The sequence below is a fragment of the Oryctolagus cuniculus genome, chromosome 19 (assembly GCF_051225735.1).
Source record: "Oryctolagus cuniculus isolate XC-2025 breed Fujian yellow rabbit chromosome 19, ASM5122573v1, whole genome shotgun sequence".
Classification (NCBI taxonomy): Eukaryota; Metazoa; Chordata; class Mammalia; order Lagomorpha; family Leporidae; genus Oryctolagus; species Oryctolagus cuniculus.
The window spans coordinates 60,535,908-60,556,940 of NC_142885.1; the positions used below are offsets into that span (position 1 = coordinate 60,535,908).

The 21,033-nt window shown below is 48.1% G+C and overlaps 1 protein-coding gene and 1 long non-coding RNA gene across 8 annotated transcripts in view; one reads left to right on the forward strand and one right to left on the reverse strand.

The window, feature by feature from the left end:
* The window catches only part of LOC103348555 (uncharacterized), a 35,441-nt gene extending 25,985 nt beyond the window's left edge, over positions 1-9,456 (forward strand). For 5 of the 6 annotated variants that reach the window (XR_016226300.1, XR_016226297.1, XR_016226301.1 and 2 more), the window contains 2 exons: positions 8,996-9,062; positions 9,175-9,456. This is a non-coding gene — a long non-coding RNA (uncharacterized LOC103348555). The remainder of the gene's footprint in view (positions 1-8,995; positions 9,063-9,174) is intronic. The other variant, XR_016226298.1, reaches the window with a different exon arrangement.
* Positions 1,243-21,033, reverse strand: part of ERCC4 (ERCC excision repair 4, endonuclease catalytic subunit) — a 29,598-nt gene continuing 9,807 nt past the window's right edge. For both annotated transcript variants that reach the window (XM_002711758.6, XM_089321827.1), the window contains 7 exons: positions 20,284-20,464; positions 18,367-18,495; positions 16,193-16,303; positions 13,953-14,529; positions 12,170-12,262; positions 7,133-7,245; positions 1,243-5,081 (listed from right to left, as the gene is read on the reverse strand). In XM_002711758.6, the coding sequence (XP_002711804.3) occupies positions 4,348-5,081; positions 7,133-7,245; positions 12,170-12,262; positions 13,953-14,529; positions 16,193-16,303; positions 18,367-18,495; positions 20,284-20,464 (1,938 nt within the window). In that variant the 3' untranslated portion in view covers positions 1,243-4,347. The remainder of the gene's footprint in view (positions 5,082-7,132; positions 7,246-12,169; positions 12,263-13,952; positions 14,530-16,192; positions 16,304-18,366; positions 18,496-20,283; positions 20,465-21,033) is intronic.

The window sequence follows — 21,033 nt, forward strand, 5'->3', positions numbered from 1 at the left end:
AGCACCAGAAGATGGCCCCAGTCCTTGGGCTCCTGCACCCAAATGGGAGACCCAGATGGAGTTCCAGGCTCCTGGTTTCAGTCTCTCCTGGCCCCAGCTATTGTGGCCCAACCAGCAGATGGAAGATCTCTCTTCCTCTAATTTTGCTTTTCAAATAAATAAATCTCAAAAAAAAAAAAAAAACAAAAAACAAAAAACACCACACACACACACACACACACAAACACAAAAAACCCGAAGTCACATAGCAAGGAATTTGTCAACAAAAGTGCAACTGGTTACTCTGTGAACAGGTAATGTGACTGGGCAAGCATGCCTGCACTGCCACGGGTTTTCTCTAAGTTAGCCTCGCTGTTGCCAAGCTGTGAAAGAGCTTTCTCCCCATCAGGGAGCCCTACAAAGTGAGAGGCGGCACAGGCTACTGCACACCACCAGGCTCCACAGTGCACAGGCCCTCAGTATTCTCTTACCTCTTTCCAGGTTCTGCTGACTTGCTCTTGACACTGTTAACTATGATAGACATAAAAGCAAACCAGCTTGTTGTTCTGCTGTCTTTGTAATGCAAGTGGACACAAGCCAATCTCTGGCTAACAACTCCCCCAGCCCCTGGCGCCAACCCTGTCCTGTTTCACCGTGGTTCTACAATGTACTATCGGTGATCTTGGGCAAATCACTTAACCCCAGTCTCATCACTGTAAAACAGGATGAAACAGTAGCACCTTCATGGCCATTATGGCTTTGTAATGAGGAATTAACGAGACAACGCGTAAGTGCTCAAAAACGTGACTTGTATACTTTGTCAGTCTGCCAGCATCTTTGTTCTGACATTAAGCCATTTTGAGGAAATAAGTCGTCTTCCACCTGGTTAAGGGATGGGGTGGGGTGGGGGCAATGAAATCATGGCAGTGTGTCCATGAGTAAACTAATAATTACACTGGTTTAAGGGATTACAATAAATTCCAGATGTGTCAAAAGGATCCATTCACGTCTTCCAACGTGGAGGTTAAAGAAACACAACTCTGGGTGGCAGGGTTAGCGGGAGATTGACCTTGGCTGAGCTAAGGCGCCCAGGCATTGAGCCCACCACACACGCATCACAGACCAACGCATGAGCATGTTCACACGTTCTCCAGGTTTTCCCTCTAAGAGAAATAGTCCAAAATGAAAAGCAGGGTGGAAAAACCCAGAATGCAGTGCAACCACAGACACTGCGTTGCCACGTGAGTCAGACACAGGCAGCGGTTCAAAGAGTGGCTCAGCTTTAATGAGATATACTGCGGAACAAGAAAGGAAAAATTAAAATATTCTCGCATTTTAAATTATTTTTCCAACACAGTGCTGGCAATATATTCCCTTTACTGTACATTGTTGTTTTTACTTTGCCCACAACACATTGAGGGAAATATTGAATAAATACATATTAAACACACACAACTCCATTACAGACTGGGATCAATCAGTTATGTCTCATTCCCAACCACATTCTCACTTACACACCCTTCAAGTGGTTCCTTAAGTGCTGAAGTCAGAACCGGATAACAAATAGCTACAACCACAACACAACAGAAAGCAAAATAGGTAGGAAAGACAACAATTCATGTCAAAGCCTTGCTAAATTTTACTCTACTCCAACCTTGAGAAAAGAGTTTTCCTAGAGTGCTGGCTTTTCAGAGGTTAAGCCAAGCACAAAGGAGAAGAGAAATTCCCTAGAGAAGTCTTCTGCGCAAAAGGAAAATCAAATTATGCTCGAAAAACCAAAGTGAGGACCAGTGCGGCCCCGCTCCCTCCCCCACCCACGTCTTCAGATTTGTTTAGTGTAGGTTTCCCCACTGAAGGCCTCTGATTATGTCCAAACTCTGTTATCTCAACAGGGCCACATCCAGATTTAACCCTTCCTGTCCTAACGGGTTGATGAATGAGGCAATTACGTTCAGTCCCTCATGACCTGGGGAACTACACCCAGATCCACGCCGACACACGCAGCCGCCCAGTCACCAGGCCTCGGACTGCAGACACAGCGACTTACTGCCAAAAATGACAATATTTATGGCCACTATTAAAAATGATTTCTTCTCGTATAATTTTAAGAAAATACCGAGAGAGGCACTGTGATTTAAATAAATGACACCGAAAGTGATTTCTCACAACATTTCATATGTTCCCATTTTTATGCAAAAGTCTTGCAAAATAGAATGCTGATCTAGCTTTTAAAAAGGTTTTAAAAAGCTAACCATGAATTCATAAGTAAATTGGATGCTTACTATTTTGAGAGAAAGGCAAAGTTAACAAAATGATGCTAGAAAATAAATACATTAATTTAACTCTATGAATTTCTAGTTTCTCTATCAAAAACCCTTATATTGTATAAATTTGTAATTAAAAAAATGTCTGAGAAAAGTGAATACTTGGTGGATATATTGAAAGCTTTCCACAACTGGAAACCCACTGAAATCTATTTATCTAGTTGTAGAAGTGTCAAGGAGAGCCCTTCACCTCAAACCACCATTTCAGAGTTCATCAGAAACGCTCGTTCAGAGTTCAGGTATACATGGCACAGAGCACCTGTCTTTAAGCGTCCAGCGGGTACAACTGCAAAAACGGGTTTGAGAATCAAGGGACAGCAATACTAGACACAATTAAGACTGTCACTGGTGCCGGGCTAGGCAGCAAGGACTATTTTAAGAGGCTGCTTTAAGCGCTCATTTTTGAAAGCAACTCTGGACGAAATCCCGACCGCAGAATGCAGTTGATGAAGATCTGCCTCCCGCGCAGGCACGGCACTAACAAGCAGGTGGAATTACACAGGACGGACGCTGCATACTACAAGCATCCTGCTGGACAGGGATCGGAGACACAGCGGTAACCGTGAGCATCTGAAGCGGTCTGCTGGAACGCACTTCCAATTCTGACTGCACTCGTCAGTAAGGCAATACGCTACAGAGCAAGCACGAACACGCGTGCTGTCATCACTCCACATCTCTGCTCTCTGTTCTACAGGTATATCCCTGACCCTGTGACAAAATCCGTGGGCGAAATCTTTCTTCCTTTGTTTCTTGGCCTGTTTTCTAGCCCCCACGTCCCCGGTTCTAGGAGCACCGGTCCACTCCTGAAACCCCTCACCTTCACTCTTGCAGTGCCTGCCCTCGTACGAAGTTTAAGATCCACACACTGTTGATTACCGGTAAACCTAGATGCCAACACGAGAGGTTGTTTCGAAAGGCCAGTTACAAGTACTTTTGTTGAAGACCATGTTGTGTCAGCTGGTGCACTGCCTGCTAGTTCTGTGTGGCAAACAGTGAGAACGAGGTGACGTTGATGAAACATTACACGGGGATCATGGCTAGTGGAATTCATGTCCACATCAGCTCTTGAGGTAGGAAACCGATTATGCATTACAGCATAATTAAGGTTTAAGTATAAAAGTTTAAAAACTGCACAAAGATGCTATGAATATCCTGTATGTACATGTCAGTAAAAAGCCAACCTAAATCAATCCGAAGGAGGTTTAGAATGAGATTGTTCTCCTTATGGATTTTTACATAATACTTTTTGAATTTTTATATAGTCTATGCATTGATCTCTCATTTACCTCCAATCTATCTCAACTCAAGGAAGGAAAACTCCATCTGAACACCGTGTGGCCCATCCCCTGCCCTCTGGCAGGGGAGTGAGGGCGGTGCCGTCTCGGGGAGAGCAGGGGAGAGAAGGGGAGAGAGGGGTCCGGAAGCACTCTGTAACTATCACCTGGCCGCGACAGCTCTGATTGAGCACAGCTGTAAAAACTGAGAATCCCAAGGGTTCCTTCCCCTATACCCTCCCGTTCCCTAATTAGGTAACTCACGTCTTTCAAAAGTCAAGACGAGCCAGCTGGTTTTCAAGGTGCCTGTGTTAAACCAGGAACAGGAATTACAGTGGGAGGAAGTGTAGGGAGAAGTGGCCAGAAGCAATGGTAAAAGACAGATTCCGTGAGCGTGGACAGAGGCTAAGAACGTGACTGTGTGCCTTACTGTTTGTGTAGGAAACACACATTTCTGCTTGTCTCCAAGTGGCCTGCAGAAACTTTACCTGAGCCTGCCACACCTCATTTACAAATGGAATACACACCGGGCCTGGCACGGACCGTGCAAGGGAGCGGGGAGCAGGCGTGGGAAAGTGCAGATGACACCGAGGTGCCAAGGTGAGAGAGAAAGCTGGGCCCTGGTCCGCTGCCCTCCCTTGGAAACAGAACACTGGCTCCCTCCCCGCACTGGAGAATGCAGTAGTGGGCTCAGGACAACAGTGACCCACAGCGGCTGGCAGGGAGCCGGCGCCGAGCACGGCTGCGGGACGAGGGGCCGGCTTCGTTGCTCATTTCTTCACTTTTCCCCGGGACACCACTTCCGCGTACGGGGTGTGGAGGAAGTCGTGGAGCTGCTTGGCGTTCACGGCGTTGCCCAGGATGCGCGCGAGCTCGTCCTGAGACAGCGTGGCCAGCTCTGCAATGTTCTTCACGTGGTTCATCACCGAGCGGCAGTTCTTGGCGTTGACCCCTGGCATCTTTAGCAGGAAGTCCTGGGGGCCAGGGTTGTACTTCTCGGACTCGGGGAGGCTTTCCGAATCCGCCGTGACGGCCATGGCCGTGGCCACGTCCGGCTGCGGCTTATTTCGTTTCAGCTCCTCGAACAGCTCGGCGGTGGCGTGCGGCGAGGGGCACCAGAGCAGCCGCAGCCTGGGAAAGTGCAGCGTGAGCAGGGTGAGCTTGGAGCTGACGTCGCTGCTGGAGATCTCCTGAAACAAGGCGCCGCGGGGGGTCAGGGAGAAGGGCTTGCTGGGGTCAAACTCGATGAGCAGCACGGGCCGCTTGTAGCAGCGGGACATGGCGACGCACTGGCTGTAGAGGCGGCCGTTGTTCAGGGAGCCGATCAGGTCGCTGATGCTCTTGCGCTCCACGCACACCTCTGGGGTCAGGATGTAGTCTCCGACCTCCAGCGTCACCGGTTCAATGTCAATGCCCCTGCGATGCAGCAGTGAGGGGAGCTCGCTTCGAAACTCACGCATGTCCACAACGATGCTCTGCTGGGTGCCACTCTGTTCCTGGCCACCTAGGAAAGGAAGAGCAGCGTATAAAGTAATGCCACTGGGGAAAACCGGCAAAGGTGAAAGGTAACAATGAAAAATAGTTTAAGGTCTGAGTTTCCGGGGTTAACCCCTGGGGGTGGCTGGCTGAAGCCCTGCGGACGCCCCGACGATAGCCCCATGAAACCCATCTGGACTCTGGACCTTGCAGGACCGTGGGATAACGGACGCCGTTTCCAGCCACTGTTTGTGGTACTGGTTCCAGCAGCAACAGGAAACTAAAACGCTTAGGGGACAGAATTCAAAAGGTCAGACTTCCAGCAACAGCGTTCTCTGTGGTACCTACACGCTCAAATCTATCTCCCATCACACCACCTGACGTGCTGTAGTTCTTAATAAAATGTCACCAGCCTGGCTAGGTTAATAGGATTCTTCTTCAAAAAAGACACACACGCTCAGAGCCTCGGTCCAAGGACCACTTACTGCTATCTGAGGTCTGCTGCTGACCCCGCTTCTCATCCCAGACTCACAGTGTCTGTGGGTTCTGAATCTCAATGACCTGTGAATCCAGGTTTAATAAGCAGCTGTGACTATTCTTTTTGTAAAATAACAGTACCTGAATTTTTAAAAATTATACTTATTCTTTTTAACGGATTTAGTTATTTATTTGAAAGGTAGAGTTACAGAGAGAATGGGAGAGAGAGATAGATCTTCCATCTGCTGGTTTACTCCCTGGCCACAATGGCCAGGGCTGGGCCAGGCCAAAGCCAGGAGCCAGGAGCTTCATCTGGGTCTCCTACATGGGTGCAGGGGCCCAGGCACTTGGGCCATCTTCTGCTGCTTTCCCAGGCACATTAGCAAGGGGACTGGATCAGAAGTGGAGCAGGTGGGACTCGAACCAGTGGCCAAAGGGCTGCCAGCGCTGCGGGTGGGGGATTAAGCCACCGTGCCACAGTGCCGGACCCAACTGAGCTTATTCTTAGTGTGCTAAGTTCTAAGACCCACTGCTCTAACGTGACCTCACCAAGGTTAATAAACTCAACCGCTGTGCCTTTCTCATGCTGCTTCTCTGGCATCAGGTTTAGAAGTAACCACTTTCCCACTTCCCAGAGTACAGACCACTCGGTAGCAGGCCACGGGTCAGATACTGCACAGCAGTGAGGGGGCCCCATGCCTGAGTTCTGGAGAGGACCACAAAGTAACACACACATACAGAAGACAGTGGCAGGTGACATGGCCCAGACAACTCCCAGCTGGGTGTGTGTACAAGTAGAGAGGCAGCAGGGAGGAGAAACCTCCTTCAGTTGCGAGGTGAGTCAAATTGGCTTCTTTGGTTGAGATAAGAACCTAATCACCATTTATCAATGTTTCTTTGCAAAAGTACATTCTGTGTCTCAACCAACCAAAGTCAAATACCACACCGGAACAGAACGCCTAGAACTCCACCCTGATTATTTTACGGTGACTCAGCAGCCGCTTTGCACCAGAGAGGACAGACACAGGGTTGGTACACAGCAGAGTTGAGGTGCAGTATGCAAAAGTACACAGCCTCTCCTTGGGTCAAGCGCTATTGTTTCTTTTTATTTTTTATCCATTTATTGTTTGAAAAGAAACAGAGAGGGAGAGAGATAAATGTCTCTTATTTCCATACCCACTCCCCAAATGCAGGCAACAGCCAGGGCCGGGTATGACTTTGAAGCCAGGGGCCAGCAAGTTAATCTGGAAGTCCCAGTGGGTGGCAGGGGCCCAAGCCCTTAGGCCATCTTCCGTTGCCATCCCAGGATCATTAGAAGGGAGCTGAACTGGAAGTGGAACATCGGGGACTGAAACTGGAGCTCTGGTACGGGAGGCCCACACGGCTGCGTCAGTGTCAGCCGGGACCCAGGTCCTGAGCCATCCCCGGCTGCCTCCGCACCTGCAGGAAGGTGGGATGGAGAGTGAGCCAGGACTTGGCTCAGGCGCGCGGAAGTGCACCAAGTGCCCATCCCTCAGCCTCTGGTTCCAAGAGTCTGGGAACAACCAGGCCTCCGCAGAGTAACCCAGAGGCCGTGGAACGCCTGGCAAGGGCAGGACTCACCGGCCTTCCGCGTGTCTGTGGGAGCATTGGCCGACGCCGTGCCTCTCACCAAGTCCAGATTGGTTTCATCTCTGCCTTCTCGCTCTTCAGGGACAACCATGCTGGCCTTTTCCCTGGGCAGAAAACAATTGACAGGTTTTATTTTGAAAACTACTTTCAAAATTCTAGATTCTAACCTTTTGTGATTCTAATATTTAAAATGACCTCCATGACCACAGTGGAAGAAGAGAATACAAGTAATGTGTGTTGTTGACTTCTTATTTTACACTCAACTACTTTGAGACATGAAATAGGCATGTAAAAAATACCAGAGAGAAATCACTGAAATTGTAAGACTGAAGTGTTTTTGAGCACTAAAAATAATTTAAGTCACTTATATTTAAATATTTTCAAGGTGATCATAAATATGGATGTTAACAATGATTAAGACAATAAAAAACACATGTGGGTGCTTCAAAAAGTTCATGGGAAAATGGGATTACAAGGGAAGTCTTGAAATCTGTGCCTAGTTTTTTATAATACGCATTTTCCACAGGCTTTTTGGAGACCTGTTATATGCGTGGAATTCAAAATTGTTCTGTACCAAAGTCAACTTATCTCTGACCCCATTTCCCAGGAGCCTTTTGAAGCCCCCTCATCTGAGAGAACTTTGCTTTACAAACGTCCAGGAGGAGACACCTCCAACATTTTCAATTCATTTATTGGAGGGGCAGACAGAGAGAGATAGGTAGAGAGAGAGCCCTCCTCCACCGATTCACTCCCAAAAGCCCAAAATGATCCCAGGGAGCTAGGAATTCAATGCAGGTCTTCCACGTAGGTGGCAGGGACCCAACGTCTTAAGCCGCTACTGCTACCTCATAGGGCCTTTATTAGCAGGAAACTGGAATTAGGAGTAGAGCCCAGGAATGAGCCCAGGACCTCTGATGGGGAGGCGGGCGTCCTAACCAGCATCTTAAATCTCTAGGCCAAATGCCTGCCTCTGTGATAAGATTTCCTAACTAAAATTTCAAATAATCTTACTCCTTTTCTTGAAAAGCAGTGGTCTCCTGGAGAGATGCATACTGAAGGTATCTGTACTAATTTTCCCACCAGGCACCATTTTATTATCTAGACTTAGCAGAAGCATCGTTTCCCGGTATCAGCTGATCTTTAATCCAGCTAGACAATACGCGCCTGCCAGTGTGCTGAATTCACTCCTTTCTGGTCCAACAGCAGCATGGCTTTTGTTCTGCAACATCCCCTGTGGATATGGGTGAGGCACAGTCTCTTCTCACAGTGCAAACGCTCTCAGAAACACACCTAGAAATCTCTGATGTTCAAAACAAATACCTCTCCAATTTCCCAAGTTTCCTGGGAAAGTAAACACCTTAAAATTCTAAATAGTGTAACCATCTGATCGCTGTGTAAAATGGGAAGATCTTATTTATAGTGAGCAGGCAATCACCATTAACAGAGTTTAGAAAAAATTAGGCCAGAGCGTAGATCCAATTACATTAAGACCTGGTGTAGCAAATATTATCAGCTGAGATGTGGGCCGGAGTCCACGACCTGTCCTGCTGAGCGAGGTTTCCTATAAGTGCAGGGCCTGTCTACGCTTGGTCCCCGAGCCCCCGATGTCCGCAGAACCCCCGGCATGCACCCGGAGTGGCATGGCAGTACCTACTGCCAGCAGCTGAAAGCACCCAACTACAGATTAGGTTCCCCGTGCTGGAGAAGAACCAGCGCGGAGCACGGAGCCGTCCTCCCCTCCTCCTCAGAGGCTGCCGCCTCACATTCCACGGGCTCCTCGGGCTCTCGCACTGCACGGGGAAGCGCTGACTCAGCACCTCCCAGTTGCTCAAACTCTGCACCTCTGCATCACAGGCCCGCCCCCTGGACTGGCCCTCAGCCAGCTGCTGCAAGATGAGCTCCGATGAGAATATTCTGCCTGGTAAGAGGGTTTCTTTGTGCCGAGGCCTTGGGCCGCAGATGCCAGTTTGATCTGAGAGCTTAGGCTGACGCGGAGTCGTGGCTAACAGCTGTATGCTTGTTTCTGCTCACAGGGGCCGAACCCTGTGTAGCTGAAGGCAGTTGTGGGGGTGTTCTGTGTCTTCACGACTTAGCAGAAACTCTGGCCATCAAGGATAAGTGAGGTTCCTGCCGCTGACACTTTGCAGGTGCCGTCACCACGGCTGCTGACAGCATTGAGCACGTCCCTGCGACTCCACTGTGAGGACACCTGGAAGCTTCCACCAGTTTCTCCTGGATTTTTCCCCCCTTCCTTCTCCCCTGTGCTGACTTTAATCTGTACCCTTCTGCTGTAATAAATCACACTGGGAGTCTAACACTTTTCCTCACTAACGCGAGTCCTTTCAGTGAATCACTGAGCCCAAGGGTGATCTTTGGGAGCCCCGATGTGAACACCAATAAGCTAATCTCAATACTGTCGGCTCGTGGTCTCGCTTGTAACTTTGGTGACAATGATTTAATCAGAGAAGGCTCAGGTAAGGGACAATTTCAGGAGAGTGAACGCAGGGTTAGGAGACCATCAGTTCTTTGACTCTGTCCTGTAAGTGCCTCTCAGATTTGTCCTCTCCTGAGCTTGACCATGTCCTTCCCACGTCAGACAATCGCAATACCTTCTGAATGGTTTCCACAACCCATCACTCCTCAATTTGATGGCTTTAAGAAAGCGCCTTAAGGGGCCAGCGCTGCGGTGTAACGGTAAGCTGCTGCCTGCAGCACCGGCATCCCATACGGGCGCCGGTTTGAGTCCCGGTTGCTCTACTTGCAAACCAGCTCCCTGCCTGGCCTGAGAAAGCAACAGCAAATGACCCTAGTGCTTGGGGCCCCACACCCACGTGGGAGACTCAAAGGAAGCTCCTGACTCCTGGCTTTGGCCTGGCCATTGTGGCCATCTGGGGAGTGAACCAGCTGGATGCAAGATTTATCTCTGCCTCTCCCTTCCTCCCTGTCTCTCTGTAACTGTGCCTTTCAAATAAATAAATAAATCTTCAAAAAAGAAAGCGCCTTTAAAAACATACGAATGGGGCAGGTTCAGCCACTTCTCGGGATGCCCACATCACACATCCGAGAGCCGAGTCTGAGTCTTCGCCCCTCTATTCTTTCTTATTTTAAAGATTTATTTATGTATTTATTTATTTACTAAAGGCAGAGGTAGAGGACGAAGCTTCCATCTGTTGGCTCATTCCCTGGAGCAGATGTTCTTTCTGCCCCACAGTAACCACACCACTTTATTTTTTTAATTTTATGTATTCATAAAGCAGAGTAACAGATGGGGGGGGGAGGGAGGGAGGGAGGGAGAGAGGGAGGGAGGGAGAGAGAGAGGTATCTTCCATCTGCTGGTTCATGTCTCAAATGGCCAACAGCAAGGGCTGGACCAGACTGAAGCCAGGAGCCCAGAACTCTGTCCAGATCTTCCTCAGGGGTGGTAAGGGCCATCTTTCACTGTCTTCTAAGACCATCATCAGCAGGGAGCTAGATCAGAAGTGGAGCAGCTGGCACTTGAACCAGCCCTCTGATATGGAAATGCAGCACGGCAAGCAGCGGCCTAACCTGCTGAGCCACACAGTGCCAGCTCGGACCCCAGCGCTTTACTATCGGCACAGATTCTGGCCTAGACTGGCTGCTGAGTATCTGTGTAGCGTTTGAGCCCTGGGGACTGAAGGCCTAGGAGGTACAGAATAGACAAGGAGATGCCAAAAGCTTTGTACAAGATGCAGCCTGGGCCGGCGCCGCGGCTCACTAGGCTAATCCTCCGCCTTGCAGCGCCAGCACACCGGGTTCTAGTCCCGGTCGGGGCACGGGATTCTGTCCCAGTTGCCCCTCTTCCAGGCCAGCTCTCTGCTGTGGCCAGGGAGTGCAGTAGAGGATGGCCCAAGTGCTTGGGCCCTGCACCCCATGGGAGACCAGGAGAAGCACCTGGCTCCTGCCATCGGATCAGCGTGGTACGCCAGCCGCAGCACACAGGCCACGGCAGCCATTGGAGGGTGAACCAATGACAAAGGAAGACCTTTCTCTCTGCCTCTCTCTCTCACTGTCCACTCTGCCTGTCAAAAAAAAAAAAAAAAAAAAAAAAAGATGCAGCCTGGCTTGTGAGAACATGATTTCTGAAAAAAGTTTTGAAGCATGAACACGTATGCTATACAAACAACCTTACAGGGCATATTAGTAGAAAATACATGTTCATGGGCTGAGAGAATTAAACAATACTTGTATGACCATTAGCTGGAGGACCCTACAAGCCAAGGCAGGCCATAATTCTAGAAGCCTTGAAGGGAAGGGAGGGTGCAGCCCCTTCACGGGGACTCAGTCGCACTGATTCAGTGACCATCCCCGTCTGCAGGAATGCTTGCCCTGGACTCTCTGGGGTACGTGTATGCTTTACACATACCCTGAGAACCCAGGCAGGATGGGTGTAGGAGGATGTCCACTTGGAAACCCTACATGGGGCCCTGATAACTGAGTGCCACTAAAAAAATTTCTCATGGTCACTGCTACAATGACTGAGGCTTGGAAGCCAGGTCTGGCCCAAAGGCACTCAGCCCAGGTCACGGGCTCCTCCACTCTAGCCTTTCTCTGGCTCAGCAGCTCTGCTCTTGCCCTGGCTTCCGACGTCCCAGAGAGATCATGTGACCACCTGTCCACACCGAGCTCAAGCTGCTGGTCAACATCCCGGGGTCAGGGATGGGATGGGGGGCGGCGGCTTTCGGATTCTCGCATGTTCTCAGGCTGAGAGGCACCCCTCTGGTCGTGGACACGCACACACATTTCCCTTACGTTAACCTGGGGAGCATTTTCTACTTGGATTCGGAACATTATGTGATAGTCAGCGTCAACACACACACACACACACACACACAACACAAACCACTGAAAAGCAGTCGGAGGTGGTGGGAGAGAGAGGGAAGAACGCGCAGCGGCATGCTCTGGGGGGACCACCGGACCCCAGGCTCATCGCGACGGGCCCCTCGCCCGCACAGAAGCCGCCTCGGCAGCCACGGGCCGTCGGCGTGGCTGGGACCTTCCGGGCTTTACCTTATGAGTTTCTCAAAGGCTTCCTTTTCTTTCCGCAGAGCCGTGAGGTAGCGCTGCTCCTCCGTCGAGCCTCCGTATATCAGGAAGTAAACTCTGCAAGTGAAGGCAAAGCTCAGTGAGGCAGAGAGAGCACCCGTTTTTAATCCTCGAGAAGCACAGCCAGGCACTTGAAGCGGGCAGCTGTGAACGCTCGAATAGGGACTGTTTAACTTTCAGTACAGGTCCCATTCATCACACGCGCACTGCGGTTACGCTGCCTACACCCCACCTGTTGAAGGTTTCATTACCCCAAGGTTTATCTTCTCTGGTTTTCTTTTCTTTTGCCAAAAGGAGGAACAGAGTTTAGGTAAATACTGAAATATAACTAGAGGGATAGAATAATTCTTTTCTCATAAACAAATCCCAACACACAAAATCTTACAGGCTTCTCTTCTTCTACTCTCTTTTTGCATCTCTGCCAAGCAACAATTTCAAAAGCTGGACAGTCATTATAAAAACCAGCTTATGAAAGCTCATGTTAGAGCAAAGTAAATAAATGAAATCTATATGACCTTTATCTTCACAAGTGATGTCTCAGGTCTCAACAGAGCAGAGACGTCACCAAGTCTTTACAAACCCGCGACAGGGAAACTTGCGGGTTTCTTTGGGCATCTCAAACAACAATCCCTGTATTTTCTGTAAGGAAAGACCTCTTTTCTATCTTGTTTGTTGCTCAAAGAGCTGAATCAAACACCTCTTTTGTCCCCTTTCTTCAGGGTCTCGCAGAGGCATTTTCCTTTCCCAGTCTTCGTTTTCCTGTTGCCTGTCTTCCTTGACTGCATGTCTTTGAACTGTGGACAGGGAAAAGCCGCGGGGGCCAGAGACTCCAGCTCTCCCGTGGGTGTGCCACGTGTTCTCCATTTCTGGGTCTCAGTTTCCCTTTGATACAGCAAGTGGCTGAACTCCCAGGTCCCTTCCGATTCTCACATTTTGTTTCCAAATATTTCGCTATTCTGTTCTCGGCCAAGAAACTTGGCACACACAGCCTATCTGCACCGTGGGTCCACAGCAAGGCCTGACAAACGCACCAGCCTGTCGTCATCTTCCCAGCCCCCTCTAATCTCTCCGTCCTGCATTACTTCTGCCCCAGAGCCTCCATTCACCTCCACGCGGAGAGGCCGCCTCCGTCAGGCTGCCGGGAAGGCTTCTTTTGGCTCTGCTTCTGGTTCAGTCTGAGTTCAGGATATTAATTTTGCTGTTTATTTCCCCTCACATAATTGGAGAGCAAGAACACTATATTCTTTGGGAGGCATCGCTTTCTCATCTGATATTTCTGTAGATTTTCATCTGATATTTCCTGAAACCCAAGAAAGCTTCGTACAGGAATTCCCACGAATGCTTTACTTTTGTGTGGATGTGACTTAGTCACTCCTTACAATTTATAGCAAAGACATTTTAGAAGATTAGAATTATCTAGCCAAGTCAGAGTTGTATTAACTTTGGGCAGAACTTGGAATATTATCAATTTCCCAGGCTTTTCACAGATACAGCACTTGGTAAGCTACAAGGACGTGGTATAGAACAAGGAGCAGGCAGACAGGGGACACCAGCGACCCCCAGGGTTTGCTCTCCTGCGACATCCTCCCCGCCCACCTTCCCAGATTCATCAGTAAGCAAAGGCAACCGGCACGGCTAATAGCAGGATGTTACAGAAAACCGACGGGCAACGGAGCGACTTCCACGTCGAATCCCGACGAATGGAGGCGTGCTAGCTTTAGGAAAGCTAACGGTCTCCACGACTTGCCTTAGGGGTTTCCCGGGCCTGCTTGCTCTATAGATCTCCAGCTGGCGGACGAAGGTGAGCTCGGCGTCGTAGAGAACCACGTATCTGGGCTCCACCTCGTGCAGGACTCTGGTCAGCGCGTACGGGTCGCTGCAGCCCAGAAGCGGGTGGATGATGGTGAGGGGTTCTTGGAGGACCCCATAGGCGGCGTCCGAGGACAACTGGACCTCGAATTCCGCATGCCTGCCTTCGGCCGCGCCCTCCGGGCTGCTGCTTACTTCGCCGTGGCTGCCTTCCTCGACGTCGCCCTCCTCCGCCGGTTCTTCGGGTTTGCCCACCATCTGGGTCAGGGTCAACTTCGGCTTCTTCTTTTTGAGAGCCCTTTCTCTGGCAGCGCGCGCTCTGGGCCTCTTGTCGGACCTCCGAGTCCTGCTCGAGCCGTCGGCCTTCCTCAGCCTCGCCCACACCTCCTCCGCGCGGCTGTCCTTGTCAAAGGCCTGCCTGTAGAGCCCGAGCAGGAAGGCCTCGGCGCCGGCCGTCAGGTAGCCCTGCAGCTGCGAGCAGGTGCGGTCGTCGCTGGCGCAGATGAGCACCTGACCTGCGGTCACAGAGCGCCGGGTTAGTGCAGCCCACGGCCGGCGCCCTTCCCCACGGGGCACGCCCCGGTCCTCTGGGGGATCGAGAGGCGCGGCCTGCACCGCGCTCCCCAAAGGGCCTGGGCTACCACACACTTTACTTCCCCAGCAGGATTTCTTAAACCCTGCGTAAAGCGGAAGCCACCAACTATGTGGAGTCTTGGGAAAGCGCAGCCGGGCACAAGGGAGGAAGCGCTTTCTAATGGATGCTTTTCCACAGGGCCTTATACACCTAAATAAATCCCAAATGGACTACAGGGTGCGATGGGACACATTAAGTCTTTACAAAAGGAATGACGACTCTCCACGCCCCCACGTGGAGATGATTTCCTGGGCTTAACAGCAAAGGAAGAAATCTCTGAGAGACTGACTCTACAAGAATAAAAAACCACATTAACAACACTTAACGACAAAAACAAACAAACAAACAAACAAACAAAGAAAAAAAACCTGCGATAAATGGTAGCACCAGTCATATACAAACAGCCAACACACACCGTGGCCATAGTCTACATCAGCAGAGGAGACTCAGACAGTTCACGTAAGAGGAACTGCACCTGAGAAATTACTGAGCTCGTTCAGTATCACTATTTAAGACAAGATGGCATCTTCGCCGATGAAACTAATAAAACTGGTCTAGACACACACGCACACATACTCTGGGTACAGTGCCCAGTCATGGCTGGCTGGCTCCGTGAACGAGAGAGAGGCTCTCAGACTGCTAGAAGAAATGAAGATTAATTAAAAACTTTCTGCAAATCAATGCAGTGATCTGTCTCGGGAGCCTTCAAAGTCTAACTGCCAATTAATTCATCAATTCTACATCTAGATGTTATCTTTACACTGTGGCTTTAACAACGTGAAGCAACATGCAGAAGGAAAACCCGGACAGACAGACAGCAGTGTCATGACCATTAGCTGCTCTAAGTCCTTCTTTCCCTCTCTCGTCCTTGTCACTTTTTCTACAGCGAGCTTGCATGACTGTGCATCTCAACTCATAGCACCGCACGTCCTGGGATAATACCAGTGGCAGCTTTTGTGTGCCTGCACCTACTGCTTTGTGGGCATTCAAAGATCCAATCCATATTTTTAAGAAGCTGGTTTTCTTTTATGTGATCTCTGATTTTATTTCTTAATTCATGGTTTAGGTTTAGTGTGCTGTGCTCATGTACCAGCGCAGCCATGTCTGAAGATAGCAGCCCTAAAATTTGGAATTGCTCTCTGAGGGCCAAGTCCCTGTTCTTCGATGGAAGAGTTGAGGTTTCTTTGGCAGAAGACTTGCTGAGGATATAAAACACAACACCCACAGGCTTACTCCTTGGGGCCTGCAGATAGAAAGCCTGGTGAAAATAATGTGGAGATTAGCTGCGTCTTTAAACACAAGGCCCGAGAATCCAGTTGGTCAAAAACCCTGTTTCATGACTATACAATGACTCAACCTGGAGAAAATCCCATCATATCATCACATGAACGGGAAGGAGGTTGCCTGCAGTGTCTCAGTGCCCATCTGACATGTATTTATCTGCATCTGATACATAAGACAGTGCGCTACTTTTAAAGAGCCAGTCAAAGCAGAATCCATTTGGTAGATCCTGAAAGCAATGGCGTCCTCTCCTTTCTTCTGACCTGGGCCACCAAGCACTTCGCTCTCCTTATTTTCTGCCTCGATTTCCTTGAGCACTTCGGTCAGCGCCTCCCACTTCGGGTTGCATTCCAGGACCAGCTCCTTCTTGGTTTCTGCAGAGAAATAAAGGACAACCTCATTCTATGTGGTAACGTTTACCTATAAATTACTTCTAAAACAACAGGTAACACGAGTGTTATTCCTCAAGTCTGTTTCTTTGAGCTTTCCTGAAAACGCCAGACAGAATTCGCTTTCCTCAGAAAGGTTTCCTTATGGTCTAAATGAAAGGTATCTCAGTCCAGCCTTCACGCAGGTTTTACAAGGACATGACAGAAGGCTTCTTGAAAGGTTACTAGTAAGAGGTGACTGACGCTGCGTACACACAGAAGCTGCTACGTAAAGGAATCGGTACTGAATGACAGTATTTATTATTTCTAAAATCCTCATCTTTTCCACAAGCCTGAGCATGCGTAAAAGACGGGAACAATCAAACTTTTATTTTTGTAAATACTGCACACATTATTAATATATTTACTTAAGTTCTGAAATAGACCTTTATTAACTATTAATTCAATGACAATGAAGTGGTCACCGAACCAACAGGGTCTCAGTTTTGTCACTGCAAGACGAGATGTTTAGATCAAATACCTTTAAAGTCCTTCTGAGTAATGTACTACTCCAATGAATCAATGACCTCCTTCTCACTCATTGTTTTAACAAACGTGCTGACTGCTTACCATGTACACAACAATTAAAGTTTGAGTCCTTGATTCTAAGAAGCACTCAATATAATAAATAAGACAAACACTTAAAAAAATAGACCTTTTTCTGTCTCTCTCACTATCCACTCTGCCTGTCAAAAAAAAAAAAAAAAGACCTTTAAACTAGGTAGAAAATAAACATTAATCCTATCTGACACCTTAAAAAACTAGTGATACTTAATACCTACTAGATGGATGCGGATGTTGAAATAAAATCCACATTAGTCTCATTCTAGTACATTTATGTTCTTTAAAAATTAAAAGGGATGGGGGTTGGCACTACGGTGTAGTGGGTAAAGCTGCCACCTGCAATGCTGGCAGCCCAGCAGGGCACGGGTTCATGTCCCTGCTGTTCCACTCCTGATCCAGCTCCCAGTTGATGGCCTGGGAAAGGCAGCAGAAATGGCCCTAGTGCTTGGGCCCCTGCCACCCACACTGGAGAGCCAGATGAAGCTCCTGGCTCTTGGCTTTGGCCTGGTCCAGCCCTGGTCATCGCAGCCATCTAGGGAGTGAACCAACAGATGGAAGATCTTTGTTACTCTTTCAAATAAAATAAATCCTATATATATTTTTTTTAATTTTGGAACTCACCTAAGGTTTTTTTTTTTTGTCTTATTAAAGGTTCATTTACTTATTTGAAAGTCAGAGTTACAGAGAAAGAGAGAGATCTTCCATTTACTTGTTCACTCCCCAGATAGCCACAACAGCCAGGACTGGGCCTAGCCAAAGCTAGGAGCCAAGAGGTTCTTCCAGGTCTCCCATGTGGGTGCAGGGTTCCAAGTACTTGGGCCATCCTCCACTGCTGTCCCAGGTGCATTAGCAGAGCTGGACTGGAAATGGAGCAGCCGGGACTCGAAGTGGCGCCCATATGGGATGCTGGCAATGCAGACGGCTTAACCCACTGTGCCACAGTACCAGCCCCACATAAATCTTAAAAAAGCTAACAGGGATGTTAAAATGTTCCACTAAGTCTTTAAGTGCCACTAACAGTAATGTCTTTGAAGTCAAAACAAAATCAGTCCACAGCTTTCCTGTGGCACAGAGAAGGCTCTGGATTCACACCTGGCATGTTGTTTGCAATCAGCGGCAATGGGTTCTAAGACCTGCCACTCTGAATATTTCATTTCCCCTACCCTGTTTCATGAAACAGTCCAACATCCTTCTGTAAAGACAGAAGGTAACACAAGCTAGTTCTGTGCACTGTCTCTTCTCGGACAAATCCACCAACTGCCACCAGTTGAGGAAAAGGCGCTCAAGACATTATATGTAAAATACATACATACAGATACTTCACATACACGCCCAATTTTCCAACTTGGCTCAAGGGAATTTTAAATTCCACTTTAACTTGATGGGCATGCCCATACCGAATACTTACATAAAGACACATGTAAAGATTTAAGGCTATAGGATACCTTGCTCTTCTTTAATCTCCATTTTTTCAGACATTTTGCCTTTTTTACTCATTTTGGAATCAGGAACATGATACACCCTTGCTCGAGCATTTACAAACATTGAGGTACTGGAGTCAAGAAACAGCCAGCCTAATATAAAAAGTGCAGAAGGAAAATCTTCAGTTTATAGTTACACAGTCTCTGACAGTCACATGACCCACACATAGCCCTGGCCACCATCTTGTTTTCTTTCCTTTTCTTTTTTCCTTATTTTGTTTACAAGCACATGAAGAATGTCCCCTGGAAAGTCTAACTTGTGGTAAGGCCAATATAAAGTAGTCGTTGGCTCCACAGTGATGTGTGAAAGAAGGTCATGGCCACTGTTTGTTCAAACAATGATTGTGTTATTAGAACAAAACAGAACAACAAACCCACATGATTCTTCATGGCTGCCCATGTGAAAGAACTGAAAATAAAGATGACTTTTCAAAACTCCACAGTCTCTGGTCAACGGTCTGAGGTGACCACGCTGTCACTTTCCTTCACTGACAGTCTCTGTTTTCCAGGAGCACCAGCCTAATGTTCACCCAAGGCGTGGCGTCTGCCCAGGGAGTGCAGAGAGCCCGAACCTTCAGGGCCTGAACTTGGAGCCCCTCTGCTTCCAGCCTGGGCTGTTGTTCCACCCTTCGTTCTCCCAGGACTGCTTCAATGGACACGTGCTGCAGGGGTGTGTCGCTCTCCTTTTCCAGTCTATTTCTCCTAGAGGACCACATTCTCTCCTCTGACCACAAAAGTCCCTCGAGGAGTAGCACCGTATTTTTTGCCCACAAGAGTATGCTCCACAGTCCGACATAGTAGTAAGTTAGCAAACTGATCAGTGCTTCTTAAAACTCGAAGCAGGACCCAGTGCTTTTTGTTGATGTCCTCGATGAGGCTGGTGGTGCCAGGCAGATAGCTCATCTTGAGCGGAGACAGGGCTGCCAGGTCGAGAGCAGTGGCGAGCAGCGCATCCAGCACCTCCTTCCTCCCACTGAGGTTGCCACCTCGGCAGGATCAGGACAGAAACCCGGACCTGGGCTCGCACCTGAGCCCCGGCTTTCAGCCGCCGGGGGCCCGCCGGAAGCACCTTCCATCTTGTTTTCTGATCAGCCACTCCTCTGTCACTACTGTGGCCTGTCACTGCTTGGCTAAATCGTGGTATTCAAAATGTGCTCTGCAGGTTCCTGGCAGTCCCCGAGATGTTTCCAGGGGGTCTGTGAGCTAAGTATGCTCCACCGTGCTGCCATCTCTAATGATGGTGCACAAGCAACAGTGGGTGGGACCACTGCTGCCTTTGCCCAAACAAGGCCTTAGTGGTGTGAAAGTGTACCAGCAGTCATCGCACTCTGCTGCCGTGCGCGTGCAGTTCGTCACCTAACGATGCTCCCGAAGCAGCACAGAAAATGATTAGCTGCATTAAATCGTGACCCCAGGGGCCTGTAGCCACACTAACAGTGACAACACTGGGAAGGATGTGGTTGGTAGGAAAACAAGATAGTGGCCAGTGGCATACGCATTTGTCCCTACAAATCTCTTTGGTCTTGGATCCCTCATATTCCCTTGTTGTCCGTTTGAAGTCAATAACTTTTAAGTTCTTAACAAATAAACTTCCAGAACATCACCTGTTTCTAATTTGGAGACTGCCTGTATTACACAGTCTTTTCTAGAAGTAAAACTGCCCAGGATGGATATGAATATTTATTATTATACAGAAGTTAAGTAGGTGGAAACGGTAGCTATCAATAAAACCTACACCCATGTGCTATGAACATCAAACGTAATCTGAAATTTCAGCATATAGCATGTAGTTGAATATAGCACTACACCTGATTTCCCTTAAAAAATCCAACACTGTATTCAAATCAGCGCCTAGAATAATACTCATATTTCATCTCACACCTGAATTCTGACCAAAGGCCTTTTCCGTTGCTCTCAAAGATTCCAGAAGATTAAGAAACGTGACACAGTCATACTGAGAGAGATACTGCAGCAAAGTTCGTAATATCTTCAAATCCTGAACCAAGGATTTAGTCTTGGCTCCAAGCTGGTGCCACAAGGGATCCAGATAATGGCGAATTGTCTACAATAAGAAGGTTTAGTATTACTAAACATGGGGGCTTCAGCAATTTCACTGAAAATGTATGTTAGCTTTTAATTTCATTTTTATGAGAACTTTTTAAAGTCCCTTATATGTTCAGTATAGCTATCTGTAATACAAATCATACTTTAAATAAAGATTATTCCTTGTAACCTAAAAATGATTAAAGCAAATTTTATATTATATATAATCACTGTAAAAAAGAACTCAAAACATTATTCCCCAAGGAACTGGCCAGAAAGTTTCAGTTAACAAATGTTTAATTTTTCAAATATAGAGCACAGTGCTTGTATTAATAGAAACCTTTTTGATCAGATAGTCAATCTATCATCCATATTTACCTTACTGTTGGCAGAGAAAAGCTCTGATTTACAGATAATCAATGATTTCTTTTTATGAACAGAAGCACAATCACTACACTGCATTCTATACAACAAATTGAATACTGAGCAGGAGTAACATTTGGATGACCATGGAATTTACTGTCCACACTGGGACACATGTGAAAATGAAGCAGGTTATCCTGCTGGGACATTAAACTACATGCTTCT